Here is a 13,288-nt window from a genome sequence, read left to right as displayed (position 1 = left end):
ATCTTGATCTAAGGGAACGGCAATGAGATGTTACGTTGTATTGCTTTCTGACCTCAGCACGGGTCTCGCTGATGAAAGGAGAGTTTCTCTGAAGGCTAGTTCTCCCTCTGTTACTCACCATTGGCTATAAGATGCACGCATGCACGCACGCACACACACACACACACATTACTAAGACAGACAAGATGTAAACAAAATTCTGCTGATTATCATGTCAACGCTCAGTCACTTGACAACTTAGCAGTGATACCATCCTGTTTGTTGATGGCAGCTAATGTGTGTGTGTGTGTTTCCCTGAGCTTGTCCCATTGTACGGTACACTCTTGGCTTTTCTAATAAGCGCTGAAAGTATCAACATTGATCCAGCCTGCTGTGTTAAATTGATTGGTTCTGACCTCTTGGTTTGACAGCACCTGCTCTAAGAGCATTTCTCATTCTCCGCAAACTAATAAAAAGCTGAAATCCCTCCAATCTACCGCGCTCTCTCAGTACCCCTACCTCTCCCACTGTCTCTTACTTCTTCTCTCCAAATAACATTTTATGGTAAATCCAGGTCATTTCTCTGGCTGCAACACACTCATACACATACCTCCCACCACGCTGACACACACACACACACCTCCCATCACCCTGACACACACACACATCCCACCACCCTGACACACACACACACACACACATCCCACCACCCTGACACACAGGCGAGGAAAGGCTCAGAGGCTGGTTTATCTTCTGCAGCATGGGAGTTGGTCCCAGGTGGGTGATATAAAGTTATTGATTAGCCAGACACACACAACGTCCAATTAAAGATGATTTAGTAAGCCCACCCACCCTCTCCCTCCTGATGGCCGAGTGCAGAGACCACCTCGTTACTCTCCCCTGCATTTGGGCGTCTGCTAATCTTCCACTCCACTCCTCCACTTTAACGTAACCGCTCCCCAATGTCTTCTCAGCAGCAGACGCTCTCTGAATCCCCAGTCTCCCCTGTCTGTCTGTTCTCTGCACCCACACACACGTCATAGGCTACGTCCACATGGATACTACACTGAACACCGTCAAGGCATACTGACGGCACCACACACCAGGCTGTTCATACAGAGGCAGGGAATAGTTGCTAAAGCTCATGCCTGCTCCTGTCAACCACCAGACAGGACAGCTTCGTACTCATCAACAGTCAACGTTTTGTCTTTAGGGACGGTAGCAAATGGAGCACATTTTAAAAAGGTGCCACTTTGTTCCATTGCCTGAAGGTGTAATAACGACCATTTGGTAGGTTACAGAAGGAAGTGAGAGACACCTTCCAGAATTCGCATATGAGAACATTTTGCCATGAAAACGGGCGCTCGTATCATCTGTCAGAATGCCCCATGCACCGACACACAGCAGTGGAGACAAAATGGCATCCTACATAGACTAGTCCAGGTCCACGAGGGCACTTGTCGCTTAGGAGTTTAAATAAATCTAAATTTTATGTATTTGCTAGAGTGCAATGACAAGGAAATAGCTGACATCAGCTGGAGGCACGGTTCAGTTGGAACCTAGACTGTAGTGGACAGCTTTGCTCAACAAAAGAGTGCCTTAGACCACTGCGCCAACTGGGAGACCCAAATAGATCTATTTCCATGGTGAGAAATCAATCATGTCTGTCTTTCCATCCCATCTCTCCAGAGGGCTGTCACTTTCACAACAGGGAGTCGTTCTCAGTTGTCAACATATTCACTGAGTCAGACTTCTTCAGCCAGTAGAATATGTCAGTGTCTCATTCTTATCAGCCACAGATAAACAGAAACAGTGCAAGCGTGGTCTTCAGTTATTAATGCAGAAAAGCTGAATTTTGATCTCAGGAAGAAATGTGAAGAGCAATCATTAACCTATTCTCACCTCAACCTTTATGTTCAAAATTGGACAAGAATGCGTGTGTGTCCTCTGTAGGTCTAGAGAGGGGTGTCACTGAATAAAGCAGGTCGTGACAGAGTTTAATCCTGCATTAGTAACTGTCATTGACTGGACATGTGCGAGTAGACAGCAGGGCATCCTGTGTCACATAAACACACCCTCGGCCATACTGACTGTGACAAAAGTGGACACTTTCCTCTGCTTCAGGCAGTACCCTCCATGTGAGTCAGTCACACCCTGTTGGCTTTGATCTGTGACACGATGTGTGAATGTGAGAGAGAGAAAGAGAGAGAGAGAAATGGGGTGGAGGTAGAGAAAGAAAGAGGGGGGGAGAGAGGACAAAGAAAAAAGAAAGAATGGGCTACCCCGAGAGGCACAGAGTGTATCAGAACTAGAACAGTTTTAGATAAAAGCTTGTCCTTGCCTTTGACAAAAACTGACCTTGTGTTCAATCTGACACACATCTCTTTGAAGTACATGAACTCATAAAGACCTGTATTTATGTACAGCCTAAACAAAGACTTCTCAAGTGGTTTTAATCAAAAGAGATCAATGTGAGAGAAAAGAGAGGTACTTTGTGGGCAGATTAAGAACTTCTCAGCAGGTTGATCTCCATGTTCCCCCTTTTATTTGCTCAAAGTGATAGATAGAAACTTTATGCAACCAACACATCTGAGAACGAACCACCTTTTCTATAGACTTCTGTTAGGTAATCTTTGTCTATCTCCGTTGACTATTTCTGTCTGTCTCTGTGACTGTCTTTATATCAGGCTGTCTCCATCTCTGTTACCATCTTTATCTCTGACTGTCTGACTGATTATATCTTTACAAAGGCCTTATTGGCATGTGAAGGTTTACCAGATACAGCACAAAAGCAAACATACAGTTTTGTGAAAAAGTACGAACACCCCCTGGATAGTTGTCTTTGTTACATTAAAATGATAATTCTAACAATCTTTTCCGATTGGTAAACGCAGAGGAGTGCTAACTTTTTTCTGCAGAAGGAAATTGCATTTCTGTTCTTCTTAATTGCATGAATAGTCTCAAATTAAAAACACATTCAGTGTTATTTGTGGCACTGAGTTACTTTAATTAATAAAATGTAGTTAATATATCCACATGTCCAAATAAATAACAAAGACAACTTTCCAGGGGGTGTGCTTACTTTTTCACAGGTCAGCATTAGAGAGTAATTTCAGAGGGTCCAGCCTTCCATGAGAATTAGAAGCTGGTTTGGTCTTCACTTTATGGCTGAATGGTAACACATTATGACAAGGTCAAAACACCTATCCGAGGGCCTCAGATTTTTTTTTATTGATGCCTTGAGTCTGGGTGGTTTACAAAGCCATTTGAAATACCTCATTCCAATGTCCGACAGATCATCCACAAATACTGAACAGTCCAGTTCACTCCCAATCTACATAGGAAAGGTTGTCCCACCAAATTTAGCCCAAGAACTGACCCAAAGATGCTCATAGAAGTCCTTTAGATCCCCACGGTGACATCTCGGGATCTACGAGCCACTCACAATCAATGTCAAAGTATATGAGGATTTGAAACACACAAGCAAAGCTATAACAGAATGTCTCACAACAAAGACATGAAGGGCAGATATAATCATCAGGAAGGGACCTACAATGACCAAGTCACTGGGAAAGAATGTGTCTTTTCTGTCTCTCAGTGGAGGTCCTGGGTAATACTGTGATTCCCGTCACATTCGAGCTAGTACCGTGACCATGGATTGCCAACTACCCAGATATCGATATCAGCTCAAAGGCAACATCCCTTTGTCACCCATTTATCGTAATCACCTAAGGAACTGGCGCTTCGGGTTGCACGTTCTGGAGGTCCCTTGTGGTTTTGCAGCCAGAACATACTTATTTTTCTGCCGTGGCTAAAGACCATGCATAATTTCATCAGGATAAGGCCAGATACTACAACCATGGACACTCCAGATTTATTTCTCTCCACCAGGCTGTGTATATAGTAAAATTCTCAACACAGGCTCTTATCTTTACTCCAGCAAGGCAATGGGCTTATTGAAATTTCTGGCTTCTGCCTAGAACTACACTTCTATTGGAGTAAAACTATAATTGTTTTTTTGTCATTGAGATGGCGTCTTCATCCAGGACTACTTACAATAATTAGTGAGTGCATACACTTCCAACCTGGTACCCTGTGGGAATCAAACCCATAAGCTCTGGCTAAGTGCCATGTTCTACCCACTAAGCTACACAGGAACCATACTGGACCGTCTCTTCTATAGACATAGCTTGAGTGGTTTACCAGGTTCCTATGACAACAGTGTTCTATATTGCTCAGGAGGAAATGATGGTGAAATGCAAACCTCCTTATTTCAGACACATAATTAAAACCTTCTAATTTCACCTCCTAATTTCCTCCTAATTTCACCTCCTAATTTCAGAGACTGTGGTTCCAACAGAATCACAGTGTCTGGCCCTTTAGGCAGAACTTTCATGAGGAATGTAATTGGCACTCCATGAACTAAGAAGATTCTGATTACTATCCTAATCTTAAAGACTGGAAAAACCCCAAATTACAGTTATTTGTTTGACAAAGTTTTAAAAGGGATCCGGAGGTTGTTGGGTCAATATTTTTCCTCAACATAGATAATAAAATGTGAGTGAATACTGTGGCGATTTCCATATGACACATTTCAAATCATTCAACCCATCCTGAATCACTAGGATACATTTGTCACAGAAATTCCTTGGGAGGATAGCTTGCAGTACATTAATACCTGGTAAATGAACTCCAAACATACACAGATTATACCATTAAAAAACCAAAATGACTCAGGAGCTTAATAATAATATTTCACCTATATGTGAAAAATGTCAAACTGCTTGTGTTAATTTGTTTCCATGTTGGTCATGATTGGATGTTTCTTTCTGTTTATATTGATTAATCATATTTTTTTTATTATTAAAATTCATCTTTGTATGGTTGCTTCACTGCATGTTCAATAAAAACATTCATTTTTTTTTAACAAAGAACCTGAACTTGTGTTCACTTTGACACATCACCTCTTCCTGTCTTTGAAAAACATAAACTCACAACATAAAGGCATGTACTATTTTAATGCATAAACCAAGACATACTTCATCAGTAGTTCTAGATCATTATGAGATAAAAGAGGGGCATTTTGTGGGCAGATTAAAAACTTCTCACCAGCCTGATCTCCATGTTCCCCTTATATCTAGTCAGATGCAGAAGAAAAAGCAAAGAAATGATAGAAGCATTACTCAACTGCCGCCTTAGGGACCTGACCGACTTTTCTACACACTTCTGTCTGGCTCCATCTCTGTCTTTCTATCTCTATATCTGTCTACGTCTGTCTCTATTTTCCATCTATCTATCTCTATATCTGTCTCTGGTTTCCATCTATCTATCTCTATGTCTGCCTCTATTGCCATCTATCTACAGTGGATATAAAAAGTCTTCACACCCCTTCTCTGGCTGGGCCATTTAGAAACGTTAATCTTCTTCTGGTGAAGCCATACTTTTGTGGATTTGGATGTGCGCTTTGGGTCGTTGTCATGCTGAAAGGTGAACTTCCGTCTTTAGCTTTCTAACGGACGCCTGAAGGTTTTGTGCCAAAATTGCCTGGTATTTGGAACTGGTCAAAATTCCCTCCACCCTGAATAAGGCCCCAGTTCCAGCTGAAGAAAAACAGCCCCAAAGCATGATACTGCCACCACCATGCTTCACTGTGGGTATGGTGTTCTTTGGGTGATGTGCAGTGTTGTTTTTGCGACAAACATACCTTTTGGAATTAAAAAAAATTCAATTGGTTTCATCAGACCATAACTCATTTTCCCAAGTGCTTTTGAGGGACTTGATGTTTGTTTTTGCAAACTTCAGCCGGGTTGGATGCTTTTCTTTCTAAGAAAAGGATTCTGTCTTGCCACCCTACCCCATAGCCCATCCATAGGAAGAATACGGGAGATTATCGTCACGTGTAGCACACAGCCAGTACTTGCCAGAAATTCCTGCAGTTACTTTAATGTTGCTGTAGGCCTCCTGGAAGCTTCCCTGACCAGTTTTCTTTTCGTCTTTTCATACATTTGGGAGGGACGTCCAGTTCTTTGTAATGTCTCTGTTGTGCCATATTTTCTCCACTTGATGATGACTGTCTACACTGTGTTCTATGGTATATCTAATGCTTTGGAAATTATTTTGTACCCTTCTCCTGACTGAAATCTTTCAACAATGAGATCCCTCTGATGCTTTGGAAGCTCTATGCAAACCATGGCTTTTGCTCTGAGATGCGACAAAGAAAATGTCAGGAAAATCCTACTAGAACAGCTGAACTTTATTTGTGATTAATCAGAGTCACTTTAAATGATGGCAGGTGTGTAATGACTTCAATTTAACATGAGTTTGAATGTGATTGGTTAATTCTGAACACAGCCACATCCCCAGTTATAAGAGGGTGTGCACGCTTAAGTAACCTGGTTAGTGTAAGGTTTTATTTGTAATTTTTGTGTGTACCACGCATGCCAGCAATTTCAAATGATAGAGCAATGTACGCGTAGCTAATTAGACCTACATGTTTTTTTCTCATCAACTCCAGTCTAGGTGACCAACTGCAACTAGAGGACAGATTGACCCAACAGAAAGTTTCACCCACGACAGTCAGCACGCACAGATTTGCAGAAAGCACTAATGAAGTGTCATTATAACCCCCTTAACTTGTTATAACATATACATATATTTCACAACACTTCTCTGAACATTTGTAAATGATTGCATATATACACTCACACACGAATAACGAATCTCCCAAACCAAGGACATATGTCAAGGTCTGAGTATATTACTTGGTAAGTGAACAATCAGTTCTCATAGTCAACGTGTTGGATGCAGGAGAAATGGGCAGGAGTAAAAACCTGAGCGACTTTGACAAGGGCCAAACCTGAGGGCAGTGGCTACTTTCAGCAGGACAAGAGTTCAGTGTTGCCCGTCCTCCAAATTCTCCAAATCTCAATCTGATCGAACATTTGTGGGATGTGCTGGGCCAACAAGTCCGATCCACCACAGCTCCACCTCACATCTCACAGGACTTGAAGGTTCTGCTGCTAAATGTCTTGGTGCCAGATACCACAGGACACCTTCAGGGGTCTTGTAGAGTCCATGCCTCTGTGAGTCAGCACTGGTTTGGTGGCACACAGAGGACTAACAGCATGTTAGGCAGGTGGTCATAATGTTTTGGCTCATCACTGTGTACCAAGGCAAGGTTTTTAATACGTTTCTGTGTATAAAGGGAGGCGATTTGCCTGTTATACTTAAATAAGACATGCTGCGGGTGGCTTTGATTGATGGGTCCGTTTTGGTGTCTGTTTGCTTATTCTCTCAGACTGTCATAAATATCCCTTTAAACTGAGTCGACTGACTCTCTAAAATCAGACAGAAAGAAAAATGGTTGGATAGGTTACTTTTAAGCAATGTGAAACAGGTTCCCAACTAACAGGCTACAATGTGGTATGACATGTGTGTTAACAGAAGGCCCATCTGCTAGTGACCATTTGATCTGAAGGAGTAGCATATGTTTACAAAATAAAGCCATAACCCAGAACAAAGATATGTCCTTAATTCAGACCACCAGCCCACACCCCTTAATTTCACACACTATCAGTACCACATTGGACAAATACAGATTGTTAGTTTGGCCACGAGGTGGGGGCATTTACAATGAGTTGGTTCTGGAGGGGTTTCAACCCAATCTGATAGTTGTCTGCCTAATTGGCCTTTATCTCTGTCTGGTTGTCTCTATTTCATGTTCAGGATTTGATAAGTGGATGTGTTTAATTCAAGAGAATGGATGTTTCTTTTTTTTAATCCCGAGTAGGGTGTGTGTGTGTGTGTGTTTATCCAGAGCAGGATATGTGTATGAGAGAATGACCGCAAAAAGGATGTGTGTTGTTCCATTTGGTCTTTCCAGCTACTTTACCCTGATACCCTAGGGAGCCTCTTTGAACACTGGCCATCATAAGACCACTTGTTTTTCCACTTAATGATTGGGTTTGTCAGCAGACCCTGCTGTTCTCAGTCTGTTCCCCAGCTAGGCCTTTCAGCTTTAAAGAGTTGGACACCTGTCAGCCTCAGAAGAAGCCTCCCCTCTCGAACACAGTCAGCGTTTTATATTACATTCAGCTTCAATTATGACCTACGATCTGGGTTAACATAAACCTATATATGCCTATGGTATGCCAATAGCTTCTCCAAAGCCATGAATATCCCTGCGGTACTTGCCACCATCCACTAGTGGGCAGTTAACACCACTCCATGCAACAGCGCATACATTCCATGTACAGCTTTCTTAAAGGGGCACTGTATAGAATCCTGCCTCTAGTGTTTACGAGACTGAATGTAAACTAACATGACTGTAATTGTTCTAGGTTTACAGATTAAACATTACACCAATGTGCATATTTTTGGCCTGTTGTAGTATAGATAGGTCTTTAACTCAGATGGGTGCAAACTACAGCTTGAGGGACACATCCGGCCCACGAACCACATTTTAAAGGAATAGAATGTAAACGATTTAGATTTCAATAGCATTTTTTATTATAAAATATATAATTCTACCATGCTATACAATTTGTCTTATAGATGGGGCTCTAGCTTTGCTGCTGCACATTCACAATATCTTGGTGCTCATGTTCATCACTTTCAATGTCATAAGTTTAATAACCCTTCGACAGTGCGCCTCCCCAGGAAAAGGTGAGCAAGGCCTCACAACTTGGCAGAAATATGACAAAATAAATGTACTCAACAATCTTCTAGGATACACAAGAATTTCTAAAAAGGCAAGCTACATTGTTGCGAATAAAATTGCAAAGCATTACAAGCCTTTAGCTGAACGGGGTTCTGCCAAAAATCGTGTAGTTGCAACTGCTAGCATAATTTGTTCTGACATTAAAAACAATTTGTGAAATGTAGCTTATTGCGTCTAAACATCACCCGGCATGCGGAAATCAGAGTTGAAAATGAAAGTAGTTTCATCGAGTTGCATGGTGAGTTCTCCCGCTGGTTCTCAGACACTGGCAAGATTCAGACAGGGCTTGTATCATGTTTGTATTTTGGCTGAGATTATTGAATTCCTCTTTGGTAATCTGCTTTCATGAATAGATTAATTCATATCAACACGACCCATATCAACATGGCTCTGTATTTGTTCAGCACTGTCATCAAGAGGCCATTTTTACTGTGCCACTGATCGAACTTCAACTGGAGATTAATTACTGGAGATTAAATTACTGATACGGACATATCAGACATTTGGCATCATGAACGATATATCATAACACATTTTTGTCCAAACAGACAAACATGCCATCCACCCATATTTCACAAGTTCGCACTTTTTGTGGCAGTTTGGACTTTCAATTGCAGGTGCAGGACTGTAACAGAATCGGGCTGCGGTCTTTGAAGCCAGTGTGCACCCACAGCCCACTAGCGGCGGTAGTCCATATCAACGTGAGCCTGAACAAACGCTTAACATTTGTCCATATATATATATAGTATTTGGCCCTTATAAACACTCAGTGGTGCCCCAGGGCAAAGTTAGTCCACCCCTGATCTAGCTGCTTGGAAACTTGACTTGTGTCCTGATCAGGTCGCTATCAGCCGCATTACACTGACATTCTACCACCCTTGTTTTCCCACTTCAACCATCTCGCCCAGTTCTACCGACTCACTGCTCCAGTGGACCTGCGCTGACTTGGGGACAAGGCACAGACACAGGACATTTCGGGGCAGCCTTTACCAAATAACTTAGTGTGAGCACTCTCCACTGTTAATATCTTCACACACACAGAACTGGCGTTGATGATATAGAGGATGTTGATTCAGCCCTAGAAACAGTCCCCGAAAAAGAAAAGAACTTTAACATAATCACCGAGGCACCCGTGTGATGATATGGAATGCCGCAATAGGATTAGCAGCTCAACAGAAAGCTCATCATGCTTCAGATGACCAAGGGCTCGCTGAGATTCAGGAGCATTGCAGTCTTAGCGTTTTCCGCTGATGCTTTAAGAAAAACCGCCGAGCTCGAGAGGAAGACGGGGATGGGGAGAGGTATAAAGGGGAGAGGAAGACAGTCACGTGGTTCTGTTACCCGGCTGCCATCACTCCATTTGCTCTTCGCACCTGGCTGTCTGTCTCCCTGCACTGACGTCTAGCACCACCACAGGTCAGTGTGCTCATAGCCTACCTTAACTACTGTGGCTCTGCAGTTCACAGTCTGTCTATCTCAGACTACACAGTCAATCCTTACGCTAATCCTGGATTATTCCGGAAAACAAACAAGGGCTTCATTATCAATGAAACGAATACGTTGTGTTGGACATCCTTTTCATGTGATAAATACCATTGACTTTAAAACCAAATATTTCTACCGGTTTAACAGATTTTCACACCATTCTGCTTTTGTACCTCTCTCATTTGTTCTATGGCTGTTGAATTGTGGTCCCTCTCCAGCTTTGATATGTCTGTGCTACGGTGGGTACTGTTTGTTCAGTTATTCCTGGTCCCGTTATTCCTGAGGGTCTGCTCGTCCCCCAACGCCCAGCTCCTGTGTGGTTCGCAGCTGGTGGACGCCCTCTACCTAGTCTGTGGAGAAAATGGATTCTTCTATAACCCCAAAAGGAGTTCCAGAGACTTACACTGGACACACCTTCCAGGTGAGACCTACCAGCAAACAGCTCTCACCCAGGAAGTCCGGCACATAGCATTTCCTATTGGTCGGGTGTTTGTATGTATCCGTGTGACAAGAGATGAAGAAATCTTGAGAATTCTCCAGATTCCTCATCACATTGTCTCCCAGAACCTGTTTCAGGGAATCTGTCGGGAAAAAAGCTCCAATTTCTTATTGATATGCCCAAAGTTTGATCTCTCTGTCATCTGATGGATCTGGAGGGCCCTGAACAAGACTAAACGGATTGTGAAGATCTGATTGCACATACATTATGGCTAGTCAAAAGACTAAAAGGAATTTTGGAGGGAAGTTGTTCGCTGATATGCTTTACTGAAGTCTCTTCACATCTTTGTTCCCTAAGACCATCTCTTCATCTTTCTCTTTCCGTCAAAGGGTTTAGGACTAAGAGCAGACATGGTCAGAAGGCTGAGCAGGAGCGTCCGTGGAAGGACCACGAAGATTCAAAAGTGAAGAGAGGCATTGTGGAGCAGTGTTGTCATAAGCCATGTAGCTTCAACCACCTGCAGAGCTACTGCAACTGAATTAATATATATCTAACATGCTACTTCATTAACAGAAGTCAGTAGCTAGGGCAGGAGGTATTATGTCAACCTTGTATTTTTTTTGTTGGGCAGTGGTTTATAAATAAAGCTAATTTGTAAGACTAGTAACCTTGGACTGGACTGTGAGTTGGAATGTTTAGGCTCAGTCTAGAAAAATAGGAAGGAAAGGACCAAGAGCTGAGGGATTTTTCTTCAGTCCTATAGTGCCCTCTACTGGCTACAAAGGAATACAGTTGTTGCCATGAGAACAAGGGGCTTGAGTTGACTGCAAGCACAGCAACAACCTGGAGAGCAATTTGGGTAACAACTTTCTTCAGGGTAGGAACTACAGTCTATTTCACAACTTGGTGACTCAAGGATTTCATAAGGTGCGTTAATCGCTAGCTACATTCCGTCCTAAAAACAGGGCACTGCTGATAGTTTGCTCTCCAGATTAACAGCTCTGGTACACAAATAAAGGAATCAACCAAAGTACAGGTAAACCAGACACTTTTTAAGGGACAATGGAAGTCTGTACTGTGTGGGAAATGTATACTTACATTGTTCAAGAGATCTCCACCAGAGTGGAGCTGCGAAATCATCTGCACATGCACAGTGGCAGACCCTGATGTGAAAATCCATTCCATTCGTTTTCAATACATTTAACAAACATTTTGCCCCTCCGTGTTATTCATTCGGAATAAACAGGCCTCTGGCATTTTAACAGGCAGGCCTGAGATGACTGCATCCGGAACAATTATTTCATTAACAATCTAGTGTTACGACCGGAGTTGGAGACGTTTGGTCTCGTGCATGCTTTGGATTTATGCAACATTCGCCTAAAATTGTATGCGTGGAAGTTGAGCGGAAGTGGTAGCATATGGTGAATGTCAACATTGTGTTGCACTTATAGTACACATTTATTAACTTAAAAAATATATATTTCAAACATAATGTAACTATTACTACAGTTCTAAATAGCCAAGATAGTATTGATAGGCTCATTCAACAATGAGACCAATGGCTGAGATCGCAAAAACTGGTGGGGCGTTCCATTGACTGTTTCAAGGGCGTTGGCATTTAGGAGAGGATTTTCGTAGCTACAGTGGGGAGAACAAGTATTTGATACACTTCCGATTTTGCAGGTTTTCCTATTTACAAAGCATGCAAGTCTAATGTTTAAAATGCTAATTAATTATTTCAAAATCATACATTCTGGATTTTTGTTTTAGATTCCGTCTCTCACAGTTGAAGTGTACCTATGATAAAAATGACAGACCTCTACATGCTTTGTAAGTAGGAAAACCTGCAGTGTATCAAATACGTGTTCTCCCCACTGTACTTTCGTCTGGACCAAGGCCAATTCAGTCAACTGTTCTAGATTGTAGGTCCATGGAACAAGATGGACACCAAGAAGTGCAATTCCATTTTGAAAATGTTGATTTGTAGTGTTTAATACTGTGATGGATTGAAATGAGAAACCAAACAATCTAAAGTAAATGGCTTGTAATAAAGCCCATGTTATGTAACTTGCTTTCACAATCTTTATTGTGTTCAGCTTTCATGTAAACAATTTTACTGATAAGGGATGATTGGGTCATTCTGACTTCAAGAAATTAAAAGTTTATAAAGTCTAACAAACATATGGGTAGGTTAGCAAGCTCCTAGTTAGCCAATAACTGGTAGCCTACTTGACACATAACCTCAGCGAAAATGATTCTCCATTTTGAAAAAAGTGGCATGCAACATCTGTAGGGAATCAATGCGTTCTGCACAATTGCATTGCTTGCACAAACTTTTCCGCAAGCTTTCCGCTTTGATGCTATGTGTGTGAACAAGGCGTAAACGTCCTGATGACACCTACAGCTTCAATGTGCTGTGATACACCGGACGTTGAATCATTTCTAATGGAACAATGCAATTGGCCCGAAGCATTGCAGTGCAGAAGCAGTTGCAGAACGTTGGTCTCATGTTTGCTTCAAATTGTATGCATGGGAGCTGGGCAGAAGTAGTAGCAAACAGTGATTGTCGACCTTTTCTTGCACTTATAGTAAACTTTTTCATATATTTTTTTAAACATATATTTGGTTTATACTTAATTCAACTATTATGAATAGTCAAGATAGTA

General features: G+C 42.0%; 1 protein-coding gene across 1 annotated transcript; it reads left to right on the top strand.

Annotated features, from left to right (window-relative positions):
• Window positions 1–9,190: 9,190 nt before the first annotated feature.
• On the top strand, window positions 9,191–12,140 carry LOC105007078 (insulin). Its single transcript, XM_034291977.1, has 2 exons — window positions 9,191–10,604; window positions 10,856–12,140. The coding sequence occupies exons 1-2, from the start codon at window positions 10,373–10,375 to the stop codon at window positions 11,158–11,160; spliced, it is 537 nt and encodes a 178-aa protein (XP_034147868.1). The 5' UTR covers window positions 9,191–10,372; the 3' UTR covers window positions 11,161–12,140.
• The last annotated feature ends 1,148 nt before the right edge of the window (window positions 12,141–13,288 follow it).

This window comes from Esox lucius, chromosome 4 (assembly GCF_011004845.1).
Source record: "Esox lucius isolate fEsoLuc1 chromosome 4, fEsoLuc1.pri, whole genome shotgun sequence".
NCBI lineage: Eukaryota > Metazoa > Chordata > Actinopteri > Esociformes > Esocidae > Esox > Esox lucius.
Note: the sequence above shows the minus strand (reverse complement) of the source record. Positions and strands in the feature narration are given on the sequence as shown.

Coding starts and splice junctions, on each gene's coding strand:
- LOC105007078 (XM_034291977.1), top strand. CDS start 10,373: ATGGCTGTTGAATTGTGGTCCCTCTCCAGCTTTGATATGTCTGTGCTA. Junction 10,605..10,855: donor ACACTGGACACACCTTCCAG/GTGAGACCTACC, acceptor CTGAACAAGACT/AAACGGATTGTGAAGATCTG.